The following is a 26,750-nucleotide window of genomic DNA, read 5'->3' as shown; positions in this document are numbered from 1 at the left end:
CTACTGAAATCTGGCTTATAAGATGAATGAAGGGCATCCTAAAGGCAAACATCAAGCTAAAACTGATCAGCAGAAAAGGACAATTTGTGTCTAACTATGGCAGATTAACCCTTTTTATAATCTCACTAGATTTGAAGCTTTCCGCAATCAGATAAGCCCATCTACAACAGACGTCTAACTTAACGAAACCGTAAAAACTCTACGCTCTTTGTCCATGAAAAAAGACGTTAAGTTTATGATATAATTTTGTTTGTTCGTTGGTCGCCAGCCGATCTTTCTGAAGCATTTAAATTCCCCAAAAAAATATGCACTGCAGGCGAAGCCAGCTGCCCTGATATAGAAATGTCCTGTGCCAGGTTTACTTTTATCATGTCTTCAGGCCCATTTATAAACGAATAATTGCTCACTTATTACCATATCATGTATATTACGCTTTCTTACTAATTATGCTTCGATAAGGTGGTTTGTCGACGACCGAATTAACTCGTTAACGACTAACATCACTCCGCACGAAATCGCTGCCTAGTAAACTACTGTAATCAATGACGTTCCAAATAACTGTGTATATATTTACCGAATTGAACTTACGGCAGAGCGAGCAAAAAGCGAATTAGATATTCAGCACGTAAGTTACTATGCGACTCTGGTGAGTTAATTTCGCGCGGCTAATTCAAACGCTGTTACTAAGGGAACATTTCAGGGCTCGGTTCTGTCCCTAGTACGGGTTGTTTCTCCCGAACTACAGTTATTGACAAACATGTCCTGATCCTTATCTGAGGAGTATCTGGCACTGACTAGCTTAGGTAGGTTGAAATACACTGTCGATTATAGGTTCGTCTTTATACGTACAAATCTTCTTATCTCGGTCTGGGTCGCAGGATGCAATCTTCTCCTTAAGCGGCTATAAATTCTACAAAATTATACTTTGCATGCAAAAACAATTATAACCTGATGTCTTAATAACGTACTGTAAAAAACTTCGTTGTGTTAGCCGAACTAAGCTAGCTTCCATAGGGTACGCAATATTGTTCCCAGTATTGTATTCCTGTAAATAGAAATCTTTACATTTGGACCACTATATTGCTCTCTACTTTGACGTATCTGGAACGCCGAATAGTGACTGTCAATGACGGCGTCGTAATCAGCTGCGTCTTCTCAAATGAAATATCAGCTGGGTTAAGCAAGCTGCCAGCAGAAATTAGAACAGTAATTTCAATTTTTAACAAATAGTAACTTAAGACAAAGAGGGATTGTTTAAAAGCTTTTATTTGGAATTTGAATAGGTTCTGAATCAAAATATGAGCATACAGGGTCCAGGGTTTAGCGGCTGAGAGTACAAGCAAAACAACTATTAAGGATCGTCCTACTTTTCATCATAGTTTATCAATATTCAGCAGTGATGACTAGGCTTACTGTATAGCCTAGATGAAGAGTTAGGTGTGCTATTAAGCTATTGGGAGAATGTTCGAAAAGTCGGAATTTCTGTCTGCGGTTCAAAATCGACTTTTTTCGATGATGGGAAAAGCAAAAAAAGGATACGCTTTGACTAGTGCTAGACATACCGTATTTGATTCCGTATGACAATTATCATCAAGGAAAATTTGTTACTGGTTTAAGCACTAATTAACGTCGTGCTTTGTAATCGACATTTCTGAGATGTGGGCTTATCCTGTCGGGCTTGAGTAGCCTTCCGGGTCAGGATCAGATTGGCACACGCAGTCTCAAAACGAGTTAGTCAATAGTTATTATTAAATAGCTGGCACGTAATCGGTTTCGCCGAATTGTGTATATAAAGTTGAAGCTTACTAATTGAAGATTTTGTTTATACAAACTTTTTTTTCTTTCGTCCACCGCGCTAAACCTAGTTAAGCTGGATTGCCTTAGTCTTGCGATTAGCTTGTGCCTCATTATGATCTTGCTCATGCCATGGACGTAAACTTAGATCTTCAGTTTGTCATACTGTGCCACTTAATGATCTTTCTGAGAGGAATTTTGCTTCATCCGATAGCAGTATTTCCGGCCGATTGTTTTTCTATACTAACATATAGTGATACAAACACAAACATGAGGTGACTATAAAGCGAGAGACGATTTTTCATATTAATTCTAATCTAATTTCTCCATACCCTGATTGAACACAGATGCAGTTTTTAGATCTGATAACATACCCAAAAACTTAATCAGGCGAGATGTTGCTACTACGCACGTTTGTCCCCGCAATTGTGAGGGGTATGGGGGCAAACAGGGTACATGTTTCGATACGCTTTCTATGGGCCGGCTATTTATACTAAATCTATCACTAGTGACCCATATGTTCGTTTGCATTTTTTTCAAAGGTTCACATATCTAAACATTATTACATCCGACATTCCAAAGGTCTACGTTCAGTTTATTTGTTTTAAAGATCGGTCACTTTAATGATCATGCAGATGTCAGTATAGCCTGAAAATCACGGTTAAAGCGAGTCAAATTTCGGCATCTACGTGCATACCTTCAGCTATATCGTCGATTCTTCTTTGATATCCTAAAGTATGATGCATGTTTTTCATGTTAGGACTTTTCCTTTTACAGGACGCACTTGCCTAGAAGACCGCAGTCATCTAGCTCGAAGCTGCTCTTCAGCACTTCTGGAACTGGAAACGTCATGCTCCCGCAGAGTAGTGTTATCTGAAACGTACTGGATCAATAACATTAGTAATTCTTTTACTTAATACTATGTAAAAAAACTATGATGTTTTTTGGTTTTTTTTTTTTTTTTGTTAAATCGGAGAACATCGTTTTCCAAGATTCAAAACCAAAGGTCAGCAGCGTCTTACTAGCTAAAATTTAACCAATATACTGCAAAGGAATAGCTGTTTGAATAAATTAAAACGTTAATTAATAATTAAGACCTTGGTAAACGCTTGGCAATGCTCAAATTATCTTGCACATGGAAGAAGAGCAAGTTTTTTTACTTAGTGAAATACGAACTTAAAACACTATCAACAATGGACCGCCTATGACCGTCAGATCGTGTCCATCCAGAATATCAGTAGAATCCAATTTTAAATTCACTAAATTAAAATAACCCTATTATTAATTGCGTCAACTCGGCAATACCTTTACGTTTGGCACTTGACTACGGTACCGGCTTTCGGAAATTTCGTCTGCCCATCCCTTGATACTATCTTGACTTCAAAAAAAGCTCACTTTTTTAATTTGATTGGAACAGTGTCAACAAATTTTCAGCAATAATTGCTTAACGTTCACTGCTGTGGACCTGGCAACGCCGTTCGCATGAATTCCAAAAACCAGGAGGTATTTCATAAAATCGGAAGCAGCGAAGGACATACGTCGTATAGGTATTATAAGCCTACCTTTTGTCCTGTTTTTCTACACTGAAAATTACCATAATTTCGCTTGAGTATGCCATTAGAACGGTTGAATTGTTAATGAAAGATTCGTTCGGCTGCTTCCGAATCGGGCCTTACGTACGGTATGGCCCGACGAGAAGATTGGCTGCAGCATACGATAATTCAAGTATTCAATATGATTAGCGGGTAAATACGTTACTCGCTAAACTATCACGGGTGCTCGTAGTGGAAACCTAAAGGCTGAGTACCCATTGTAAGATACGAAACACTACTGTCTATCTATCAATATAGATGTACTTCTAAATCCTAACTTATTGTCACGGACTAAGGCTCCATCTTCTTTTCGAAGTTGTTCTAGCAGTGTCGTTCATAACGATTACGCTTATTTAACACAATCACCGTTCACCGTGATTCCCGCTTTGAGTTAGTCTTGCATGGCATCATTTGCCACTCTCTTGCGTTGTTGTATGTAGGGCAATGGTTATACTCGTTTCCAGCTTATCTCCACTTATCATTACAGATTCAAGTTGACGCTGCAAAACGAAACGCAATACTCGCTGTTAAAAGATAAGCAACAGAATAAGATAGCTTCTACAAAAAAACAACGTAATCATTTCATTGATTATAATGATCCCAGAAATGTATCGCATAGCCAAAACAGAAGACGAAATCAGTCGAAGCTCCGCCATCTTTTATGCTGCTTTTATAGATTTATTCAGATGCTAATGCAAATCGACTGAATAACAACTGACTTTATATTTAAATTCGAACCAACTTTAGCGGGTTGTTTATTGCAGCAAGTATTCATCCATCCATCCATCCATCCATCCATCCATCCATTCATTACTCTTGGTACAGACAAAAAATTAGTTTTTCTTAGAACAAAACAAAAAAACGCCATTTCGTTATTTAGTCTTTCCGCGCTGAGACCATTGCCCGCAATCGATGGTCTATATTATTCGAAGAGTTGCTCGAATCAAACGAAAAGACCCTTAGTAGATTTCAGCTTTAAAAGGCTTAAAAATGCGTGAAAATGGTCCATAGGAGCATTTTTCATACAATAATTGACGGTCATTTTATAAAGGAGAATATCAACAGTCGAATTGACTGTCCTGATAAGCTTCGACGGATAGCCTACGTTAGGCTCGTTACGTCCTTCTACATTTTTTTGAGCTCTTCATTTTGAGCCCTTGCATCTTTGGGAATTTTGGCTTGCGATCGGCCCCAATTTTAATTCCGCTGAAATTTTCCGTATGAGGAGCATTTGCCCAAGCTTACCCGTAACAACATCGCTGGGCTCATGGTTACTACTAAAAAGTTATTTGCTGATTAAAGAAAGGATATTTTTAAGAAGATGGGTTAGCGCTTTAAGTACCGAATTAAAACTATAATCGGGATTAATTAGGGTTATTTCAAATACACATAACTGTTAAGAATGACACTCCTAGGTCATGCGAAAAATTTCGTATAAATATCCACTGTATTCTGAGCACAGTTTTAGAAGTGACTGTGCAGAAGAGCCCACATTCACCATAGATCTCATTCATCATAGATACTTCACCCCATATATATATATATATATAAAGATTAGAAATAGGTATTTTTCTTCGAATGATAGTCTACTCTAGTTTGTGCTGTAAAGTAGTAGTAGTAGTAGTAGTAGTATTATTGCTAAAGTTAAATGCGTATGATGAAGAGGGTGAAAACCGTCTTGAGAACGTGAAGCATCATTATTTATTTGTAGGTCCACAACTGCAAAAGACGTTAATAGCTTTTGTGTGCTCTTTATTAAATGGATCTTACGACTTTAAAACACATTTCAAAAGCAGTTTGACCTATAATATATATATATATATATATATATATATAGAAAAATAAAGAATTTCGCATCTGTACCCATGAAGTTTCTTAAAAACAATGCACTTTGTCGGTACAATATACACTTTCATCCATTTGCCATGTAAACTGTAAATTGCTCCAGTTGTAAACCGTAATAGTGCCTGCTTATTGAGCTGTTACATGAGACGACAAGGCCATATTTGCCGCGCCGTCTTTGCATCTATCTGAGTAAACACGATCAGGGAGGATAGCCAGGTAGAAAGATCAGAGCTGAATGATAAAATACGTGACCTCTATGCATTAAAAGCTTATACATGAAGTTAATTAGCAGGAAATCTAATAGTATTTTATAAAATTATTCGAAACGGTTGCCAATGCAGCATAGAATGTAGCAAGTAATTCGATAAGGGTGATTATATACTGGTGGGTATAATTAAGGACTAAGCATATTTTGAGAATCGTAAGAAAGTCTTAGGAGTGACGTACGTGAATCACGGTACGCTTCACAGAGTTTTACACTGCCACTTGAAACCCTACACGAATATTGGCTTTCATTAATTAATTTATGCACGTAAACGGTCTACCGTTATCGCTGCCATGCACGTAACATACAAGCTCCTTCTTCGAAATATATAATCACAAGCGACATATACTATTTGGAATGACTGACTTGCAAACTTTTTTCTTACTAGTTTGTAGACCGTGTCTGCGATTAGTTTGTACAGATTCTTCTGGGATAGTCTCAGCCTAATACGTGTGGCCTTTCGATCATTCAATAACCACAAAATGGTAGGGTATAGCAGAAAGAAAACAATCATGAATATCAAATAAATCTACGATCATTAACATCGTCAAAAGACAGAAACAAGGAACTAGAAACGAGTATAATAATAGCTAAAAGGGCCCACGTGAGATGTCATTGCTGATTGACTTTAGCGAAACGACAAATCATTACAGCGTATGACATTGTAGCGAATGTAATTAATGATCGGAGACGCCTACGCACCACATTATACATACGTATGTGCGTGTCGTGGGCGTGTGTTCCCTATCTGTCATTGGCTGTTGCCAGATGTGTGCTCGACACCGCGGTTGGTGCTTACAATGATTGAACAGGAGCTTGGTAAGTTATCATAATTGTTCTATTTATATATTATAGATAGGTGATCCATATGCTCGTAGATTAAGCATATTCTAGTCAGAATAACTAAATGAAGATTGTCAACAACAATTACACACAAGAAAGCTCTTTTTGAAAATGTACCATCATCTACCATTGTTAGCACAATTTACAAAACACGCGGTATAAACACGAAGCGGTTACTTAGAATAATTTCAAAATTTCTCCGTTCGTCCAAAAATTCGAACTGTTATGTGAACTAATCTTGCCCCTATGATGTGTACGTATTATAGATTAATGTTAGGCCACGAGAGAATCAAATCTGTGACTTAATATTTATTGTGTAATGACTATTTTATTCGTATTTATGCAACTTGGACAGGCTACGACAGAAACGGGTGAATATATTTAGCAATTATGGTATTCGAAATTAATGCGCGTTCAAACGTTTAGGATAGCAGCGTAGGCTTAATTAAATACAAAGTCCTTATTTATGTAATATTTTGTTTTCACTAAATTTAATGACTGATAAAAAACGACATGCAGACGATATTTCAAAACGTGAAGCGATACATTTATTCGTCAATGGACCGAAGAAGCTACACATATCATCGACATGGGACTTCATATGGTTTCCCTTCAATAATCATGTGAAATCGGCATTCTGCCTTTGCATGTTTACGGAATTGTCAAAATATTTCAGCACTGAATTGCGAAGATCGGGCAGGCATATACGGCCATTTCTTTCTTTATTACCGAATTTTAGAACCGACTCATATGGTATATGAGTCGTTTTATATGCTAAGTTATGTCTTCAACGTATGTACTACTATAAATCACTTTTCCATTCCTGTATTTATAATATTTACACATAATACACGCGCAGGCGTAGAGATAAATAAGCATACGCAACTTTGAATTGCTTTCGATTTCTCTAACTACTATTAGCACTATTCACTGGTTTCAGTGCGATGCATTATACTTACTGAGCAGAGCCCTTATTCCTAGTCCTATGGGCAAATGTGCATCAATACTTTTGCCATAACAAAGACCAAAGGCAGGGCTCTATTAGTATCTAGCTGAGTCTGAGCACTTACGGTGACACCGAATTGGGTTCTATGTTCCGGTTGCATCACATCCATTCGTTTCGCCCGTAGCGTCATACTGTCTTTTGTTGACAGCTCGTACCACGTTTCTACAGCACCCGAGCAGCATTTGTTGTTTATTTTACAGAGACACTCGTAGGTGTGCAAGTTTGCGGTTGTTATTTAACATGCATTCATCATTTAAGGCCCGCGAGTTATCAACGCATGTTCATTTCTATTCTGTAAAAGAATCTAAAAGATCGCGTGATACAGTTTCAGAAAATCTCTGATATGATAAGAGATGGCCTAATTACATGGCATCAAATAAAATTTATTTACTAAATGTTCATCCCTATTATTTCACTTTCAGTATTAATTAGTCTTTTAAATTTTTTTAGCTGATGTAAAGTGCACACTATCTGATTTCGAACTTGATCACATGCGAAAGAATATGTACGTATTTGATTGTCTACTACATATATATATATATATATATATGCTGCTTATTTTTTTAATTGTTTTTTTACTTGAAGGGACTTTATACAGTGATATTACAATGCTAGACTAACGAGAAAAGATAAGCCAAAACGCTTCCTTGCTAGCGAAAGGCTGAAAAACACAAACGTAAACTAGCGAGAATATACTTCGGATAAACAATCACTACACAAGCGCCGATATCAATCTTTATATTACTTGAGCGATAAAATTAACACAAAGCATTGATCTTACGAGGTTCCCTTTTTGCCAATTAGTGCATCACGTTTGCGGGTACAGCAGCCGAAATCGCGGCATAGAAGAGATGCAGATACAATGATACATTCCAGCATACAAACAAGCGCACGGTCAATAGCCTGAATCGTGCTCGAGAAACACGAAGATTTCTGAAGCGATGTTTTTGAATCTCATAATTTGCCTTCATGAAGGACGCTAAGTTTTCAGCTAGTAAGGCGTTCGGCCTGAAAATATATAATTATTTACATGCTTAGTTCTGAAGCGATCTTTCTAATTCTCAAACAAACTACTTTTTCTGTGTAATTCTGTTAATAAGAAGAAATACTTCTTGTTAAAGCTGCCCTTCACACCTATCTGGATAGATATTCTTGCCATAGCGTTGCAATTCACTAAATTTGGATACTGATGATTTCTTTTTTTTAGTTCTAATGCTCCATGATGTGTCAGCGATCCTGACGGTCAAGAACCTTTGGTAATTTAAATCCTTATTTGATAAATAAAATAGCCATTGGAGCTTACAACAGGAAGTATGTATATATGTAGACCATTACGATGAGCAATAACATAAGAACCGTCTATCGCATCGAGACATTTACACTTCTACAGCTTGGCTGTACACAAACATCTATACAGAAGAATTTTGAAAATCATCAAAAAAAAAAGGAGTATATTAAAGACTTTGTAGTTGAGTCCTACGCGTGCATGTAGTCGGATTACAACGAAAAACCAAGAACCGGTCTCGTGCTAAGTTATCGTTTGTCCTCAAACTGCATTACCTAAGTTCATTGACGGAGCAGAGTTTCTAAGTGATCTCTTTAGTATACTGTTCGGGGTAGTACTTAGAAATCGTTTTTTTTTTAATTTTTCATCGAAGAGCCACGAATGAAATTTGTGCTGCATCCATTCAATTCCCCATTCAACAACTTATAATAAGTAAACCAATCCAAAAGCAGGCCTGATTTTCCATTTTGGTATTAGGATTGTATCCTGATAAGCTGGTTATTATTGGTTAGTCTTATCATCTCCCAAAATGCGGATCAGCGAATTGCAGTACTGATATAGGACAGTATGCGCCTATTTCAGGCGCATCTTTTCGTGCATACGGTTCAGATAAATCTTCAGCAAGGGTAGGTACAGCAAAATCAGTAGAAATAAAGGCTCCATGTACAAAAACTTTCTCAGGTTGGTTTGTGGGAGCGTTTCCGGTATGGTAAAGTTTTGTGAGCGAATTACCATCGGAGCCAAATGACTTCGCTAGGTGTAATCAGTAACGTTTAAACTTACTCAATTCAATAGCCTTAGCGTGGCCACAAAAGAGGTACATGTTGAATGCAACAGGAAGTACTGCGGTGTATTACTTACACAAAGTACCCATTTCTTACATTTTTACTAGTAGTGCATTACTTAGGTATTGATATTAGCTTTAAACGTCAACGAATACTTTTATAGATTGGATTGGAACGTAAGTAATGAAGGTTTTCTCACTTATCAAGGATGCAACGTCCTAACTTAAATGTTGCAACAAATGAATTCATTGTGTGTTTCCAAACACGTCCGGGTGGTCGTTCCTGCAAACAGTTTTAACCTACACGAAGCATGTCATGGACTGAGTGCGGCGAGCGACGATCGCGAGTATAGAGGAAAGAGTGAATGTGGTCCCGATTGCTTTCCCCGAGCGAAGGTCGAGTTGTACGGGAACAGCGCTCATCGGAGAAGCTTAGACTTTGCTAATTGAAACTTTCATTCCTGCACCCCTTACGCGACGCATTGCCGTTCGTAGAAAATCCGATATGCAAATTCCCGCTCACTCCATTCTATAGAGTGATGCCTATTCGGAGTTCATCAGCATATGGGAAAAAGATAATGGATCATATGATTGAATTCCCCTCAGTTTCCATCTAAAAGGGTATGAGGAAATAAAGGTGCACCAAACCAATGCGCGAATTTAAGTCTGTGCCGCCGAAAATAAATTTCAGAAACAGGACTAGATGTACTAAAAAATGGCTAAAAACTGGGTGAGACGAATAATTACCAGGAAGCAAGTTAAAGAAGCCCACTTCACAGATATTGTTTTTACGTAAAGCTTCAGATGCACAAATGTTGTGATAGAAAATATTTCTAGTAGATATATTCACTTTTTTTCTTGCTGGCGTTCTTCCGAAGTTGGCCGTCAAGATGGTCGTCCCGGTATTTCAATTAATAGATTTTTACCTTGTCCTTGTTGGCCTTATTTATCAAATCAAGTTTTTTGCAGTTTCTCAATAATCTTGACATCAACTTCCTCGCTTAATTTAGATATGAGCGTGAGCACACTGAATTCTTCGGAAATATCGCATCTTGCGCGAGTCCTCCGTACATTTTTGTTCACTATGTCAGGACGCGTGTTAAAAGTGAGTTTCGAACATCTTGCTAAGTCCTCAGCTTAGTCCTATGACGTGTTCAGATTTCCCTCAGTTGTACCTCGACCATTTACCTACCGGATGCAAATATGTATAAATTGCTTTAAAGGCGAACAGTACTTATCAGAAATGTTTTTGTTAATGCCAAAATCTCACGAGTCACAATTGGCAATAGTGTTTTTCTTCGCCTTCAAGCAACAAAAAGTCTTCAGTCTTAGCGCGGGTTGGCTGCACCTGAAGCAATTGACTCATTGGCGATCTTCGCTTAATTTCCGGCAAGCACAATGTTCCCCCATAGTTGCAAATTTATTTATATCGTCCTTGAAACGGGCTTTGCTCCAGTGGTATCGGTTTCGAACAAATACGTTCGTGAAGCGGCTAGCAATTAGTAAAAAGAGTCCGGCTTTATCCGCTGTTTTAAAAACAAGTTCCTAGAATTTGCGTCCTCCTATTTGTGGCCATTTCTAGTACTACTTGTATAGAAACCACGACAGGAGCAGTGTGGTTGACATGTTTATCAAGATTTATGACCAGAGGTGAGCAGAGTACATTCATTATGCACGCGCGCTGTGTGTCCATGAAAAAAGTCATCAAATGCATTTCGAGTCGGTCCTATAAAATTTTAATAGTTTCCTAAAGATGCCAATGAGATAAGATTATCATACAGTCAAAAAGCGATGTGCGCAGATTAATACTAACTTTTGGCAAAAGCTTTCTAGGAAATTGCAGTACTGCAGGACAAGTTTTATTGTAAATCGATACGAGTCACCTCATGGCCCTATTACTGCTCTCAAGGACAAATCAAGGACTGAATGATACTTGTTCGAATACTTCGCATTTGTTAGACGACTACCGATTACAGATATATGATCATTAGATGATACGGCATAGACGAATATTTACACTGAATTAAATAATTTTCCTAGCTGTAAAATAGGTTCAACAAATTAACAACGGGTACCGCAACTAAGATATATTAAGATGGACCGGTTTTATCTGTATGAGCGAGCAAGTGTCGACATAATGATCTGAATTCATTAGTAAGTAACATTAGGATTTATTGTCCTTTGATTTTAGGCATTGCAGCGTTCTTCGTATAGCTCATGCTACGCCCCATGGTCAGTAGTTATCATGAAAAGTTTGAAGAGCCAGTCGATCGGTCAGAGGCTAGCTTATTGAAGGTGTGCATCCTAGGATCTATAACCTGTATCATTGCTAAATCGCATCGTATCGAGCATTTCTTCTTTGTTACTTTTCCGAGCCCATAAAATTACGAACGGATGTCACAGAGATGCATCGAACGTCTCCCCACAAATAATTCCGGCGTAATCGGGTCTTCGTCGAAAACAAAGAAAAATTCTAAATTTGAGAAAATACACTGCCTCATTGATCGGAGATCATCTACGAACTGTCGCCACGGCGCAGAACGGCTAAGAGGCTGGACTCACGAGAATGAGATTAAGGGCCCTAACGCATGCTCTAGGTCATCTTCTACGCTACAATACATTGGGGATTCGTGAAGCCTCAAGACGCTCGTGTTCCTCGCGACTTAAACACAATATGCTGCTGTGTCTGTTATTCGCTATCGGTTTATTTACTGTCTCATATCTTAGACCTAGCATCTGGACGTCAGCTCGTCAACCCTACAAAAGTTCGTTCAAATAAATCGAGCATTCTATAAAACTATCATAAATATAATTTACTTTGACTTGTTCAAGTTATCCCCTCCCTGGACAGGTTAGCAGCCATCGCATTACTCTTTACTTTAGAGAAATCCAGTCTTTCATTTCCAATATCAGGATCTGTAATCCGGACAGAAATTTTATGAAAGAAAGCTTGATCCTTTGATCTTGTTGCTTCCTAGTGAGTTAACTGAAAGTAGGTTGACAGCTACAATGTCAATCTAAGGGTCTGAGACCTGCAAGTCATCCAGCGCTGACAATAATTATCATTTAGACAAGAGCTTGTACCTATGCAGTACGTCTACGCAGTCTGCTGGAGGCTCACAATTTGGGAAGAAGGGCTTTATTTGTGCCATTGTTGAAATCTTGCAACAGCCTAACCGACGAAATCCAAGCCGTGTCTCATACTGCCACATAAATAAATCTTATCTAAAAACAAACGTACTCGAAGCAAAGGACTGGCAGCTACACCGAGGTGCCCACCGAACAGCCGATTGTTCGTCCAGTCTCATGGCCTGTATATACTAACTACTAGAAAAATCAAACCGCTGATTTAGAGTAGAGATAGTATACATATATATATATATATATATAGAGATAGTAAACATCGGTATGAAAGACAGTTAATTTCGCTACTGTAGGACCTTTGTTACTTCATTAAAAATGAATATGGACTTCAATATGAGAATGATGCAATTTCGATTTATTCATCGTTTACGAGTTGGTTATGACAATTTTGCCGTGCAGCCCTTCACTTGGGCTTCGCGCGTCCCGACCTTGATGACGGTAACCGTACAGACTCCAGGACGGGACGAGAAGAAACTCCACCATCCGCTGCGAATCTAATGAACAAGATCATAAAAAAATGGAAGATATCTAGAAAAGTCACGTAAAGGTTCAATAATGATACTAAGGTAATGTTGATGCTTCTGGATTGAGCTATCAGTGAAGACACATGGCTAAGGATATCTTATTTGTATCTTTTTCCAGCACGTTCATCATTTTCAGCGTTGAAATTACTGTCGTTGCTTTACAGATAAATATTTACGTAGTTCGAGTTGTTTATGAGAACTAGATAAAAATACATATGTTTAGATGTACGTAGCATTAGAGCAAAATTAAAATATTGAATCTATAAATCATTACCGTACCTGGCAAGGCCTGTTCTCAACAAACTCGGAGTAAACATGTTCGACAGTACGGTTGCCAGACTCATATTTGCGGTAGCAAATATCATTACATCCGTCTTCTTTGAGGAACTTGTGTCCGTTGCAACGAGGTGCTGGACCACCTGTTGTAGTCCCTATCGATTCACCTACATATATATCAATATATTACCCTTAAATCACTGTTCACGATTCGACTACGGGCTGTTGAAATGTTAAAGAAGCTGACTAAAAGTTTCAACTTACTAGTCACGGCTTCAGGCCTGTGTGAGCTCGTCACGTTGGTTAGGTCCCTGAACCGAACATAAGCCTGGTCAGCTGTCCGGGCGTCATCTTCGCCTTAAACATTTGTTATTCAATGCATCAATGAATCGTTATTATAGTAAAGAAACACGGTATTCCTTCGTTCGATCATCGACTGGATTACGCAGCATAGGGTCAAAGAGGCCCAGAAAGCAAACTAACACTCACACATGTTGAAATTGAAAAATGAAGTTTCGCTACAAAACGTGCTTTTTTTCTATTGCGTCAGGCAGCGATGCTACATCTCAGTATACATCGAGATGGATTTTTGTAAACTGAACCTATATTTGGTAAAAGATATCCGTTTTGAGAGTGCGCCACTATATCCTGCCTGTTTTCACTTACTAGTATATTTTGAAAAAAATTTCACTACTTACACTGTGCCACAGCAAGAACAATACTAAAGGACAAGACCAAAAACTTCATGGTACAAACGGGTAGCGCATTACAGTTGCTCGTAATAGAGCCACATCGGCATATGCACTCAATATATAGACTCGACCAAGCGGTTCGTAGGATAAGATGAACATATTGTGAGAGAAAAATCTGAAGACGCACGTCGGTAGATCATGTCCGACCAGACGTTTTTTGTGTCTGATGCCAGCTGAGTGGTTGACTTGTAATTCTGAATTTCCAATAAGGTGACACTAGCAAGGTCACAAGAAGTTTTTGCTATATACGTAGCGTTTAGATATACGAATCTCTTGACGCTTACTAGGGAACGCAATGGAGAAACAGAAACGATTGTTTATTATTCAACGAGCTTTAGAATCTCGGCATGGCGCTTAGTGTATGCATTTGCACCCTATAACATTTTATGCAGTTTTCGATAGATCAAGTTGGATGTGACAGTCTGCATTATGCCATATTGGAGTACATAATAGGTTGCTAGCCGCTATGGGTTGGTTCCGTGACAATTGCTATTGCGTATCAAATCGAATAGGACAGAATTACGATACACGGCACACCGGGCTGATCCATTTTATCTGTGTTAGCTTTGGCATGTACGCAGCTGTGGCTGGTCTCGCTCTACGCACGCAAAAACGCTGAGCTTTCCGTTGTGTTCAATCTTCATTTTACACCTGGCGACAAACAACCCAGTCGGACTCGATACCTTATTTTCTATTATTATTATTTTCTATATATTATTATTAAGTACGCTACAATATTGCTATGATTTTTTTTGGTTTGATTTAGCAATAGCTTTGCATATTTGTAGTATGATGATGATGCACCTTATCGAGCTTCTACTTTTTCGGTACAAAGCAAAGGCAGCATAATTTCGAATGCTCGAAAAAATAACAATCCAACTAAAGGACTATCTCTATCGACAAATTTCATTGCGTCAAGCATAGGACACCGGTCAGTTATGAACGCTGGCAATCTCCTAAATATTTCAAATAAATTCGACAAACTTGCGTTACTAGCGCCTGAGATGCCCAGTACAACACGGATACTCCATTTGGGCTTCAAGAACGATTTATTTTTTCATTGCTTGCGTTGTTCTCGTAGATGCCTACCAACAATCAATGTTACGCGAAAGCTGTTTGTTGTATTATCATCATTGGAAAGATGGGGGGTTGGCGTTTGGTAAACAAGGGTGTCGCTTCTCTAGCTTTGAGATGGCACTAGCTGGCCACTTTTTCTGTGAGAAACCCCAACTTAAATCGCTTTTTATCGCTATAGAAGTCCTGACAAGCGAAGCTGGCAAATGGGTGCCTAAATAATTCATTTTACATCCACTATCGACATTAGGTACCGCTTTACACAGCTGGCTGGCTTTCAACAACAAACTTTACGTGCTTGCGTCTGGTTTTGAAACTGTACTATCTCACAGGCACGCGAAAATCCAGCTGGACATATACTACATATACTTCAGATCCTCATCCAGTAGACTATACAAATCAACCTGAGAGCTTTGAAAAGTAAGTAGTAGGCCAAATTTAATCATCTGCTTTTGTCGATTTTCTTATTTGATCGGAGAATTGCCGCAAAAAAACACCCACTTAGATTCCCTGTAGAAATGCATCTTCGACGCCGTACCTCGTATAGGATCCATATGGAGAAGACAACGCAGAACAACTTGTTGAAATCGAAGGAGGCGTCCCAGCCTTCACAGAAATTGTCCCTATCATTCAATAGATGCGGTCGTTTCGGCTATGACTGAAGTTCTATTTTTTTTGTTTAACTTTATTAACTCAATGACTAAATGGTTTATTTATTGGTAAGTTTATTGTCCAGTTGTTTATGGGTTCCTGTTCCGCGAGGTAGTAGGTGAATAACCCTGTGCAGGTTTCTCCATTGAATTCCTGTTTTGCAGCAATTTCAGAAGTCTGAAACAATCAGCCAACAACAAACCGGGTAATATCCCTTTTCTATTAGCCTAAAGCGCACTATTGTACAGGCGACAACTGATGAATAGACGAAGCTAATTTCGGTCGTTTACATAGTCTAATATTTGAACTGGGAAAAATACTCGAGAATTTTTTAGAAAATTTCATGCTTTTCAGCAATCTTCTTATCAAACCCATAGATAGATACATTTAATCACACGATTGATCATGTATGTATATATACACAAAAACTGGGTCGAACCCTACTAATTTTTTATCCATAAAACCACACTTAATAGCCCGGCTGATGAGTTGAATAGTATCCTTGTATTTTAGATCGTTAAAACCCAAGATGCTTAGTGTCTTCGTACTTCGAAAAGTAATCGGCTATCGATTGAGAAATAATGGAGCATTTTGCTAGAATTCATTGCGTCGCACTATCTAATTTCACCACATGAGATCTGTGTGTGCCATGCTGTGGTACTGAAACGGGTATATTGATAGGGTTCTAAGTCTTTAAGATAAAATTGGTTGATACGATTTTACCTTTTTTGGTTAACGGAGATCTCTTTAACTTGGAAACGACACCAAAAACAGCTGATGACAGTAAACACGAAAGCCAGGGTAAAATTGTTAAGGGGGATCGGTGAGAACGGCAACAGCCATGTCAGGAACGGAATTGTCATCGGTGAAATGAGTCGTTATCAGGTAAGGAGAAGATGTGATCACCTTTGTCAACCTTCCAGAGGTGTTTCTAGCTCGCTGGGTTGACCGTGTAGTGTTAGTTAGTAGTTAAGCGCACACGCAAAGTGGGCCTGTTGTTTACCGATAAAGCACGTTATTCCATTGAAAATGAGTATCTTCGTTGTCTCAAAAACTCGATCCGTTATCTTATCGCGGGAGGCAAAATTGTCAATCAAATTAACAAACTAACTAGTGCCAGCTGTACTCGACAGCAGAAAAATGGTAGCCTTTTAGTCTGTGCATTACTTTGTATGAACTACATTTCTTTAGGGATCTTGTTATCGCTCAACTGGCTAGCGAGCTACGGAAAACTATAGGGTATGATCTATATCGTTTTGTTCAGTGATCACGTCTGGCCTTTCGAGCTCAGATTTAGCAAAGGGTGCGCTGTATCGTAGCTGAAATTAAAAAAAAATTTCTTTATAGCCAAAGTACAACTCAAGCACAGTTTACGGAAAATTATATTAATTGGTCAAAAAGCCCCCCATGGCTTTTATTAGATAGCACTAGAACTACCACTACGCATTATGTTCGTCTGAAATCCGACGCAGCATGACGGTGGCCACAGGCCACGAATATTGACTAGCTTGCTCTATGCAGGTCCGGGAATACAGTGGCATGCGTCTATTGACCTTGAATAGCGTCAGGCTTTGCGAAAAAGGTAACGAGACTAAACGCTATTGTTTTCCAGTAGCGCTTCTCGAGGTGGCTCTAGTATTTCAATGCTTTGCACATATCGTTTAGAAGACTTACTAAATTGGTAAGACTTTGTAATAAAAAAGTGTGGAAAAATATTGATAGTGCCTCTAGGCTATAGTAGGCGTATGTTCATTTAGGGCTCAGCCATTACAAGGCTGTTCCAGATAGTCCCTGACTAAAACTCATACGCCTCTGTACAAGCGATATTAATGCTCAGCGTCGTAATGAGCACATTAAACCAAGGATCTGGTCTGGTCCTAAGAGGATTTTTCGTAATACTAATTAGCCTCAAATATTATGCTTGACGCCGTTGATTGATCCGGCCATTGTACTTATATATATTGGATAGATGCTGATTGGAGAGCAAAAATATATAAAACAGTTCCGCTTTGGTATTTTCTAAGATTTCTTACTGCTCCTTTTAGGGACATTGGACACCCCTATTCAGTTTGCGTTTTCGTTAGCCTCGACGTAAAATTACAAGCATCAAAAAATAATGTCCAAAACTTAGAGGGTCGATTTTTACCAGACTTTGGATAAAGTTCGGATAATCTGACCTAATTACACTCGTCAGCATAACAGTGTCCGTTTATTTACATATGCTGCTGCGCCATGTATTCATTTGAACAAGCACAAAGAACAATTAAAATATATATATATATATATCGTTTACGGGGGTATTGAACCAACCTGTTCGATGTAATTCCAGTCATTTCGAAATTACGACGATATCAGTTCATCGAGATTTCCATTATGATATTACACCGGGTAACGGCAACCAAACACTAGTAGGAGTATTTTTATGAAATGCGTTCGCTATCTGTCGGTTAGTTACGTCTTTCTTGTACGAATAGTCATTTTTCCCCATTAATAATAATTCTAAAGAAATATCTTGCATCTCCAAAACCCTGTTGCATCGCGAGATGCAATTTAGTAGAAAGTCATTTCAATATATCCTTACCTGAATGGGTTTTTGGAGCATCAGACACAGTTACCACAAAAACAAAGGTTAATGTGTAGTTACATCCGTCGTACCAGTTTATTATGCTTGTCCTGAAAATTGCTTAGATTTTCGGACGGGATCGAGCGAACAAGGCTTTTCCGCAGGAAGGTTCATTTTTATTTGTCATCTTTACGCCAGCCTTGACGCTTAGCAAATTAAAGAGAAACAGAGTGTTCAGTTATTCAACCTTTTTGACGAAACCTAGCGGCCGATTCACTTGAACTGTAAGGTACTTGACCTAGGTTTTTGTACTAGCTTATATTAAATAATAGCCACATGCGTTTAAAGCCTATCTATGTAAATTTAGAGTGATTATACATCACTAGAAAAGACACAAAATAAAACGCAACTTTTCTATTTTTATTTCCATTTTGAGATTAACTTATTTTGAGCTTCTAATAAATATCACCAGTAAAAAACACTATTGTAATATCCAAGTAGTGAATAGGTTTATTTTAATGCATCGAGAAACTTATGGAGCAATGATCATTTTAAAAGTTACATATCCAAATGCATCAACACGTGTCTGGAATTCGACCCTAATCCTATACGAGAAGGTCATGACCCTGACAAGTTATATCATATGCCAAGAAGCTCCGCCTGGTTCGGTGTTCAGTTGAAGATTAGCGCGACACCGATCGTCGGCGTCAAAAAACACAAAAATGATAAAAGATCTTGTTACGTGATGCGCAGTAGCGCCAAAGTTAAGCGCATAAATTTTTGCCAAAAGGCCGCCCGAAACTAATGGAATACTTTGTCCTGACATGGGCTTTTTTAAGAAATTTGTGCCCAAATCAGTATTCGAATATAAACGTGTATTGACTGAAACGTGTATAGTGTCAGGCATTCCATATTCTCAAATCGTGGTCAATTTGTATGACTGGTTTTAGAAACGATGGCTCTCTGGAAGCGCTGCTGCACTCATATCAAAGGCAATGTCCTTTAAGGTTGGGTTGAAGGTCACTTTTGGGTCGTTGATTAACATCATGAATTCGATTACATCCTCTAAAAACAAACGCAAAGATCTTCGTATGTTATATTTTTCTAGAAACAAAGTCATTCCTATATAGCTTAGTTTTCTTTAAAATAAGCTAAAACCTCTTAAAGCTGACCTTTCCGCAACTGAAAACAATGCCTGACGCGCTATGGGCACCCCCTACTTTTTTCGCAGGTTACAAGTCCGATTTTGCGTACAGGAAGAGCAGTAGAGGCATGGGATGAAGTCAAGGGGTGCAGTGTGTGGTAACCAATTAAAAATAAATCAAACCAAAAAACATGTGTAAACCGTGGCCAATATCCATTCATTGTAAATTCTTGGTCAGATCTGTAACGTTTGGTTCATACACAAAAATGTTATTGGAGAGTAAATTATTAGATGGCAGATCGGATTTGCGCGCAGCATCCTTATTAGTGATAAACACTAGGAAAAACCACTTACAATATGATGAGGTTCAATTGTTAGTACCTATCGAAGTGTATCACTTACCTGAAGCACCAACAATGGAGACATGAAACTCCCGAGCCGTAAACAACATCACCAGCTGAAAAAACTTTCCTATTAAATTTGTTTGCAATTAGATGGTATAAAAAAAAAAAAAGATATAAAAAAGGCGCCATGGCAACCAAGATAGGAGTCAACTATGTTTCGTAGATACACGCTGGCAAGGTGTTTTTAAATTTGTACTGTGTATAGAGATATGATTCCATTGCGCTAGAGCTAGCTCCCTATGTACGTGTGACTAGGTTGATTTGCTTGTAAATTACGCGTAAGTAATGGAGAACGGACTACTGATGGTTTGTCCTCTCCCTAGTACTCTTCTCATCGATAAATCTTAAATAGATAATAAAATAGAGCATTAAAAATAGGAGGCCAGAGAAAGGCAATGGAAAATAAACAATATAATGACAACTTTGGCGACGTACCAGATGAAACGAAACTACATCAAGTATTTTATTTTTGGATTAGCAGAGATTATCTCTTGATTAGATAAAGATCTATGATACTAACCAAGAATGCATTAAAACGGTAGATAATAATAAAGATTAATAGAGAAACAGTGAACATAGGGCACCTGGGTCCTCTCGTCTAGCTGACGAACTAACTATATGACCAATAGAACATTTTTGGTAGGGATTAACAGTTACTGGGAAAATGCCCTTACGTACTCATCCGAGACCCACTTTGTCCGAGACCTACTCTTTTGATTAAATATATTTCAATTTAAGGCAATAAATTGCTCACGCCCCACGGAAGATGTCTCACTCATGCATGAACTCCATGCAAATGGCTCAAAGTTATCCGTAACATTCATCACGCATTCCCTTTTATAACTGTCTGCGCTCGGCATTAACTTTAGTTCTTATGAACAACACTATTAAAAACTTAGCTATGACAATCAACTTGATAAGAATCAACTATTTTGGGGGCGCTGACTCAGTGAGTCGATTCAACCAGATACATAAAATGGTAATCACAAATGCTGAACAAGATCAAATCGAGCCTGAGGACCTATACCTAGATTTTGTGGTAAGAAAATATAGGTTATTGCGCATAATTTTCCTCACTTTTACATAAGCAACCTTCCTGATGGGTAACTTTCGAATCATTGTAGGGATACACAGTAATGATTATCGTCCGTGAATACGTCAACAACACTCTAGCTAGCAAAGTTAGGAAAATCCATTGAAGAAACGTTCTAGCATGCTGAACTTGTATAGTGAAACATTATGCAAGCTTATGGCCAGTGCACGTACCTCCTTCAGAGTGACGCATCCTGAACAGTCAACGAACGGACAGCGCGTAAGATCAAGTATCAGCAAACCGGAAAAAACGCTCGATGATAGCAATTCATCACTCCTACATAACAGACCGTTTGTCGTCATCGAGTTTAGTTTCAACAAACGTGTACGTTGTTTTATTAAAAATAATAATACTTCAAGGTAGCTAATGTGTACCTTTTGTTTGCGTACGCTAACAACTACCGCAACGGGCTTTCAGCTATCAACGAGATATATCCGCGAAAATTACCTTTTCCGTTTAGTAACTAAGCTTCTAAAAGAGCCAGCCTCACGTTAGCTCGAGCAAAAACAAGATAGATGTACATATATTTATACTATACGTGTGATAAGCCCATTTGATACCACATTATTAGACTTAATATTTAAAGACGACGACAAACTTCAAAACACCCGAAATAATTTTTCAGAAAATGTTTAATCGTTGTTGTTGTTGCTGTTTTCCTACATGTGGGCGAGCAGCTGTTCCTTGAGAGCATCCCGATTGACGAAATTGACCTCGGATTCGATACGAGCTAACAATACTTCTTTGCCGCTGCCAGTCGCCGATGTAGAAGTCGCACCATTCTGGCCGTTTAGAGAAGCCCAGCCCGATTGGAACAAAAATTAATTAATAAACGTTGCATGTAGCAGCATCGAGTGATATGCGTTTCTATCTGTACCAACAGGAGTTAATCTAAGAACCTGATTTCTCTCAGTTTCCAGCTTTCTACGTGCAAACATCATAGTAGCTACTACAGTTAATTGGTAGATCGGCATCTGTAGTACATACACAAGAAAGAGCTTCGTCCTAGAAAAATATTTTGACAAAGCAGATTTACTTCAATATGGTAAAGAAAGGCAAGTATATATTGCCGATCGGGTCTCAGCGAAAAGACAATCATTCGAGAGTCCTTATAGAGTTCGTAGTGTCAGAACATCATTGACTATCGTCGGCTAAGTGTTATGAAAAGCGTAATACATTTACGTAGACATAACCCCGATTTATATTTACAAACGTAATCTTACTGTTCATCTGAAATGAGCAATGAATATTGCTTGTGTGCTTGAAAGCAACCGAGGACCAGTACTCGAGTGAATCAAACTTCTTAAAAGCTATCATTTTTTCTGAGTATCGTTCGCAGATTCGCTGCACTGCTGTCTGTGAACCATGTTATTATTACCAATTTATGTTAAAATGAGAAAGGTACTTCGGGTCGGCGGCAAAGGCCACTGATTCTTATTTAGGCCAGCAGGATAGATCAGGTTGGCATGCGCTAACCATTTTAACACCAAAATTACATTTTTCCTACTCCGTCGTTTTCACTACCCCATCGAAACAGTACCCTTACAGTTTGTTGCGCTTAAAAACAATCAGGATCCTATCATTTGTAACAGCAGCAGCAGCAGCAGCAGCACATGTATCCACAAAGCACAATTTTCTCGGAATAGCACTTAGTAAATTTCTAAATACACAGCGACGCTTATCCCTGATACTACATTTTTTCAATGGCTTCGTTGCGGTACCTTGTTTGCTGATCTCTTTGTGTTCGCTCTACAGACTGGGAATCATCAACTCCGATGAGAAAATGTTTGTTTGACTGCAAGGCTCTAACATGTTTGCTACGATGGCAAAGGACAGATGTTTGGACATCTTTCGTTGTTATGGTGTAATATAAGTAAACGTCCTGACGCTAACAGCTCTAGACCTACCTGTAGAATTGTATATAAGGCTGAAACCTCATTAAGCAAAAGAGCAGTAATCAAAAACGCACGTTACTACGAACGCACCCGTTGAATAATTACATGACAAGATGAAGAACAGCCGAAGACACCAAAAGCGACCATGGGTATATGACACGATAACACTTAGACAAATATATGGCTGAGGTCTAATTCGATTCTCTGTATCCTAAAGGAAAGAACTATAACTATACAGCGCGTGTCGTGTTCGGCCGAATGTTTGCGTCCTCTTTGAGAACAAGGAAAAAGACTGTGAAAACGCGATATGCACCAAAAAATTACGGATTACTAGGTCATCTCGAGAGTCTCTCGCAGCTGCGGTTGACAGTTAGAATGACAGTGGACTCCTCGTACAATTAGTTCAAGGGTTTTGTCGATTGCTACATTCGTAACTAGGTGATTAGTATTACGTATGTGCAACCGGGCGTTCAGATATCTCTGGATCCATCCCTGAAACTCGCAAATCCCGTGGAACAGAGGATTCAATAAATGATTGAAAGATAAGCCTCGACATAGTTCTCTATCTCTGTATAATCTAGTGTGCTTGTATTCTGTGCATTTAGAGCTTAAGCTTGAGGTTAAATAAGCTACAATAGATAACATTAAAGCACGATTTTTACACTTCCGTGCAAAAGTTACGTATATATAAAGCCCTATTTTTAGAGCCTTATGTGTAATATATGTAAATGCTCAATGTGTTTTATAAAAGCCGGCGGACTGCTGATAAAACATTTAGTGACTTATATGATAACATTTGCCCGGCGAAAGCAAATCCACAGGGGGTCGTATTGGTGATACATTCAGTTGACGACGAGCGTATGATTAGTTCGTCTCTTCACAAAACAAACAGTTACGGCTCACTTCAAACTTTTAAATACTCACCATTGACTCAATGAATAATCCCTCACAAAACATCGAAGAAACAAAGCGCACACGCGGCCTGGAAGCACACATTTCGATAAAATTCTAGTCATATGCTTGTCAAGGGTATTCCTTGTGATCGTATTCATGCATTATATTAGTTTGATAACTGCTTCAAACCTGGCTCGACCCCACTAACCCCAAACCACATTTAAAAAATCCCTTTTCAAATTCGCGAGTAGCTTTTTGATTATAGCCACGAGTCAAGCGAAGGTAACCCGTATAGCTTTGCTAGACAATCAGCAGACGTCAAAATTAAAAAGTTCAAATAAATTAAAAAAAAACTGCAATACCGTCGAAACTGGCTATTCATATGCGATTCATTTTTTCTCGCTTAAACCGTCCTCAGATTCTCCGAAAGCAGTGGCAACAGCATCATATACTCGGCCAACATAGGAACTTTATGACCTTGATGAAAGTTTGTCCAGGGCCAAGACACTGGACAGCTGCTGAACTTTGTCCATATGCCAAACGCGGACCTTGGAGCTCCCCTATGGCAAGTTGGACATTGAATTTTTAAAATAACTTTTTTGCTCGGCACGAAAAGTGGCCTATGGATGTGCTCGCTATGACAAACGGTACACCAAGATTTGTCCAGATTTATTTGGAAAACTCTTCACGTAAAGAGCGTCCCAAAAAGTCTACACATAATTTGAATACTTACAACGCTAGTTTTGTTTTTTTTTTCCATATAATTCGAATTCGTAAATTGTGTAAAGTTCCCTCCTAGCGTAGATGTATGAAAATGTATGATTACTGTTTACGTAAATAACAAACATTTAATCAGGTGCTGTGGCCTATTCTAACTCAATCTAGGCTTTTCAATTTTTCTACTGCCGTTGGTTTTCCGGCATATCTTCAAGCCGACCCAGGAGAAGAGGCTTATTGGCATCAGGTTTAGGAAATGTACAAAGTATCTGTCTAATTCATCTGTTTAGAAGATTTTCACCATTTTATATATCGCAATGTGCTCTATTTTGGTCAAAAGAGAATCCGCCATTTTTAACAAGGTCCTTCTGAGCGCGAACTAAAGCAGCTTCTAAGCACCAATATCTACACGGTCAAAGAAATGTTTCTGTTATACTACAGTGTATGATCAAGATACCCTGTTTATTACTGAAGCACAGTTGAAAATATCCAATTCCTTCTTTGCACAGTCCGGTACAGGTGCGTTGTCCGATGCCTGCAAACTCCCTTTCGATGTCCCTTTGTAGAATGTCACGGTTCGAAAATTTAGGAATTGCTATACCTCTTTAAGGCCGCCCATTAGCATGCTGGTGAGAGAGTATTCTATAATTTGTTGCTCCCGTCCAAGCCCTATCAAATCGCTTGGCTTGCCTTTACACTCTAACCAGGGTTTACTGCTCTACTTTTCGGCCTAACCCTACAATCGCTTCCAAGAGATTCAGCGTCATCATTATGGGAGTGGACAGCTGTAACCATCGCTAGACCGACAGCCAAATCATTTTAACTAGTCCAGATCGAATTTAGTGTGTACGTAAATAAGTGAAAATTATTCACAGTTAGATACCACATTCGTAGAAAGGCATAAACGGATAGCAACGGGGACGGGCGATGCCCGCGCGCAAATCCATTGCGTGACGTTTACAAAATTTGTTCTGACAAAACCGTACCAGTATTCCATGTTATATTAGCTTTGCCGCCCGCTATGCGTCGATGGCTGCTCTGAGCTGATCACCTATTTCTATAGAGCTAAAGTTTAATCCTGGAAAAGGCTAGAAGTGAGGTTCTGCCGATTGGTTTTTCCCATAGGGCATGATGCTGACTCGTGGAAGTTCTCTGACGATATAGTAAATAACCGCTCAGAATCTCTTGACGGTTCATATTGAGAAAGTTGTTAGTAAAACGATCGTAAAGAACATTTTTTATTAAAGCATTTTTGCGTCTTAGAAACAAAAATGTGGTTTTTCCCGGAATGGTTGAAGTTGATAAAATGAATATGAACTATTTCGACATACGTTTCATATCTCATGATTAAATTGATACTTCTTTCCGAAGAGCACCTTTCTCCCGTAACGCGTAGGGCAAAGTGGTACGCCCCGACAGCCAGTTCAGACTAATACTCAATTGTTGGTTCGAGAGCTGGTTTAAGCTTTAGATGAATTGAAATTGCAGCTACTAGGATATTTAGATTACCAAGAGCAACAGGTAAGCGGTTGGGGTCAGCTATGGCCTTATACTGGCGCCCTATGCGTGGCCTTAGGCTAATCCAAACGGAAGTAGAACCCGCTTGTTCTTATATTGAACGTCAGGTCAACTATTTCTTCCTAGTGACACAATGCATGCAGTTCAGTAATGGCAATAGCTGTAATATGACCTTAGAATATACTGGATTGGATTGCTCAGCTGAGCGGGATAAGTGTAACTAGTATAATGAGGTAACTTAAGTTAACCGGATGAGAAAGACAGAGACACTCAACAGCTGCAACGGAAATCGGAATTGGTGAACTTCAGAAAACTCATAATTGGGTAACTCTAACGGCGAACGAGGCCTACGTCTGAATTGTAGTTTACGTTTGGCTAGGAGTGACACGAATTCATTAATAATAGAACAGGCTGAGAAAACAATTGCCATTTGGTGACGCAGAGAAATCGTTGCTGTATACTGTAAATAGTCTACATTTAATTAGGTTAAATGTAATAAAAACGAATCATATTATCTAAATATACTTAATGTCACATTCGATAGCTGAGAGAAAATTCGAACCAGATATCGATTAGCACAGGTCAGAACCTACCGGTATATAATTATCGGCTTGTAATTGGCACTATTTACTTTGTGGCGTGCCCACGAAAAAAAATTACATTGTGGTCAATTATAGACCGAGACAT

The 26,750-nt window shown here is 38.7% G+C and overlaps 2 protein-coding genes and 4 long non-coding RNA genes across 17 annotated transcripts in view; 2 read left to right on the top strand and 4 right to left on the bottom strand.

Moving 5' to 3' along the window:
* Positions 1-1,250: 1,250 nt before the first annotated feature.
* LOC111268113 (uncharacterized) lies at positions 1,251-7,562 on the bottom strand. 7 transcript variants are annotated; one of them, XR_015314066.1, is made up of 5 exons: positions 7,410-7,562; positions 3,753-3,886; positions 2,492-2,667; positions 1,563-2,037; positions 1,251-1,327 (listed from the first exon to the last, which is right to left on the bottom strand). It is a non-coding gene; the product is annotated as an uncharacterized LOC111268113 (long non-coding RNA). The 7 variants fall into 7 exon arrangements; XR_002685006.2 differs by having other exon boundaries at positions 1,251-2,037; positions 2,492-2,677; positions 7,410-7,555; XR_002685008.2 differs by having other exon boundaries at positions 1,251-2,037; positions 7,410-7,552.
* On the top strand, positions 5,888-12,214 carry LOC147752434 (uncharacterized). The gene is made up of 2 exons (XR_015314072.1): positions 5,888-6,315; positions 11,606-12,214. It is a non-coding gene; the product is annotated as an uncharacterized LOC147752434 (long non-coding RNA).
* Positions 12,215-12,890: 676 nt separating this feature from the next.
* LOC111268112 (uncharacterized) lies at positions 12,891-14,207 on the bottom strand. The gene is made up of 4 exons (XM_022846860.2): positions 14,057-14,207; positions 13,623-13,715; positions 13,362-13,525; positions 12,891-13,052 (listed from the first exon to the last, which is right to left on the bottom strand). The coding sequence occupies exons 1-4, from the start codon at positions 14,103-14,105 to the stop codon at positions 12,936-12,938; spliced, it is 423 nt and encodes a 140-aa protein (XP_022702595.1). The 5' UTR covers positions 14,106-14,207; the 3' UTR covers positions 12,891-12,935.
* A 1,685-nt stretch (positions 14,208-15,892) lies between these two features.
* Positions 15,893-16,698, bottom strand: LOC147752433 (uncharacterized). Its single transcript, XR_015314071.1, has 2 exons — positions 16,559-16,698; positions 15,893-16,012 (listed from the first exon to the last, which is right to left on the bottom strand). It is a non-coding gene; the product is annotated as an uncharacterized LOC147752433 (long non-coding RNA).
* On the top strand, positions 16,639-21,893 carry LOC147752432 (uncharacterized). The gene is made up of 3 exons (XR_015314070.1): positions 16,639-16,720; positions 21,222-21,363; positions 21,717-21,893. It is a non-coding gene; the product is annotated as an uncharacterized LOC147752432 (long non-coding RNA).
* LOC111268108 (prestin) overlaps positions 18,798-26,750 on the bottom strand; it is a 60,202-nt gene continuing 52,249 nt past the window's right edge. For 4 of the 6 annotated variants that reach the window (XM_022846844.2, XM_022846846.2, XM_022846845.2 and 1 more), the window contains 5 exons: positions 23,859-23,916; positions 21,703-21,821; positions 21,213-21,315; positions 19,945-19,999; positions 18,798-19,463 (listed from right to left, as the gene is read on the bottom strand). In XM_022846844.2, the coding sequence (XP_022702579.1) occupies positions 19,345-19,463; positions 19,945-19,999; positions 21,213-21,315; positions 21,703-21,821; positions 23,859-23,916 (454 nt within the window). In that variant the 3' untranslated portion in view covers positions 18,798-19,344. Of the gene's footprint in view, positions 19,464-19,944; positions 20,000-21,212; positions 21,316-21,702; positions 21,822-23,247; positions 23,427-23,858; positions 23,917-26,750 lie in introns of those variants that run through there. The other 2 variants (XM_022846850.2, XM_022846851.2) reach the window with 2 other exon arrangements.

Source organism: Varroa jacobsoni, unplaced genomic scaffold (assembly GCF_002532875.2).
Source record: "Varroa jacobsoni isolate VJ856 unplaced genomic scaffold, vjacob_1.0 scaffold_1258, whole genome shotgun sequence".
Lineage (NCBI taxonomy): Eukaryota > Metazoa > Arthropoda > Arachnida > Mesostigmata > Varroidae > Varroa > Varroa jacobsoni.
The sequence above is the reverse complement of the archived record's forward strand: the minus strand, read 5'-3'. Positions and strand labels throughout refer to the sequence as shown.

Excerpts from the sequence above, each read along its gene's own strand:
- LOC111268112 (XM_022846860.2), bottom strand. The coding sequence starts at position 14,105 with ATGAAGTTTTTGGTCTTGTCCTTTAGTATTGTTCTTGCTGTGGCACAG. Across the intron at positions 13,526-13,622 it reads CAGGCCTGAAGCCGTGACTA|GTGAATCGATAGGGACTACA; the intron begins GTAAGTTGAAAC and ends ATATATATGTAG. Across the intron at positions 13,053-13,361 it reads TTGAGAACAGGCCTTGCCAG|ATTCGCAGCGGATGGTGGAG; the intron begins GTACGGTAATGA and ends CTTGTTCATTAG.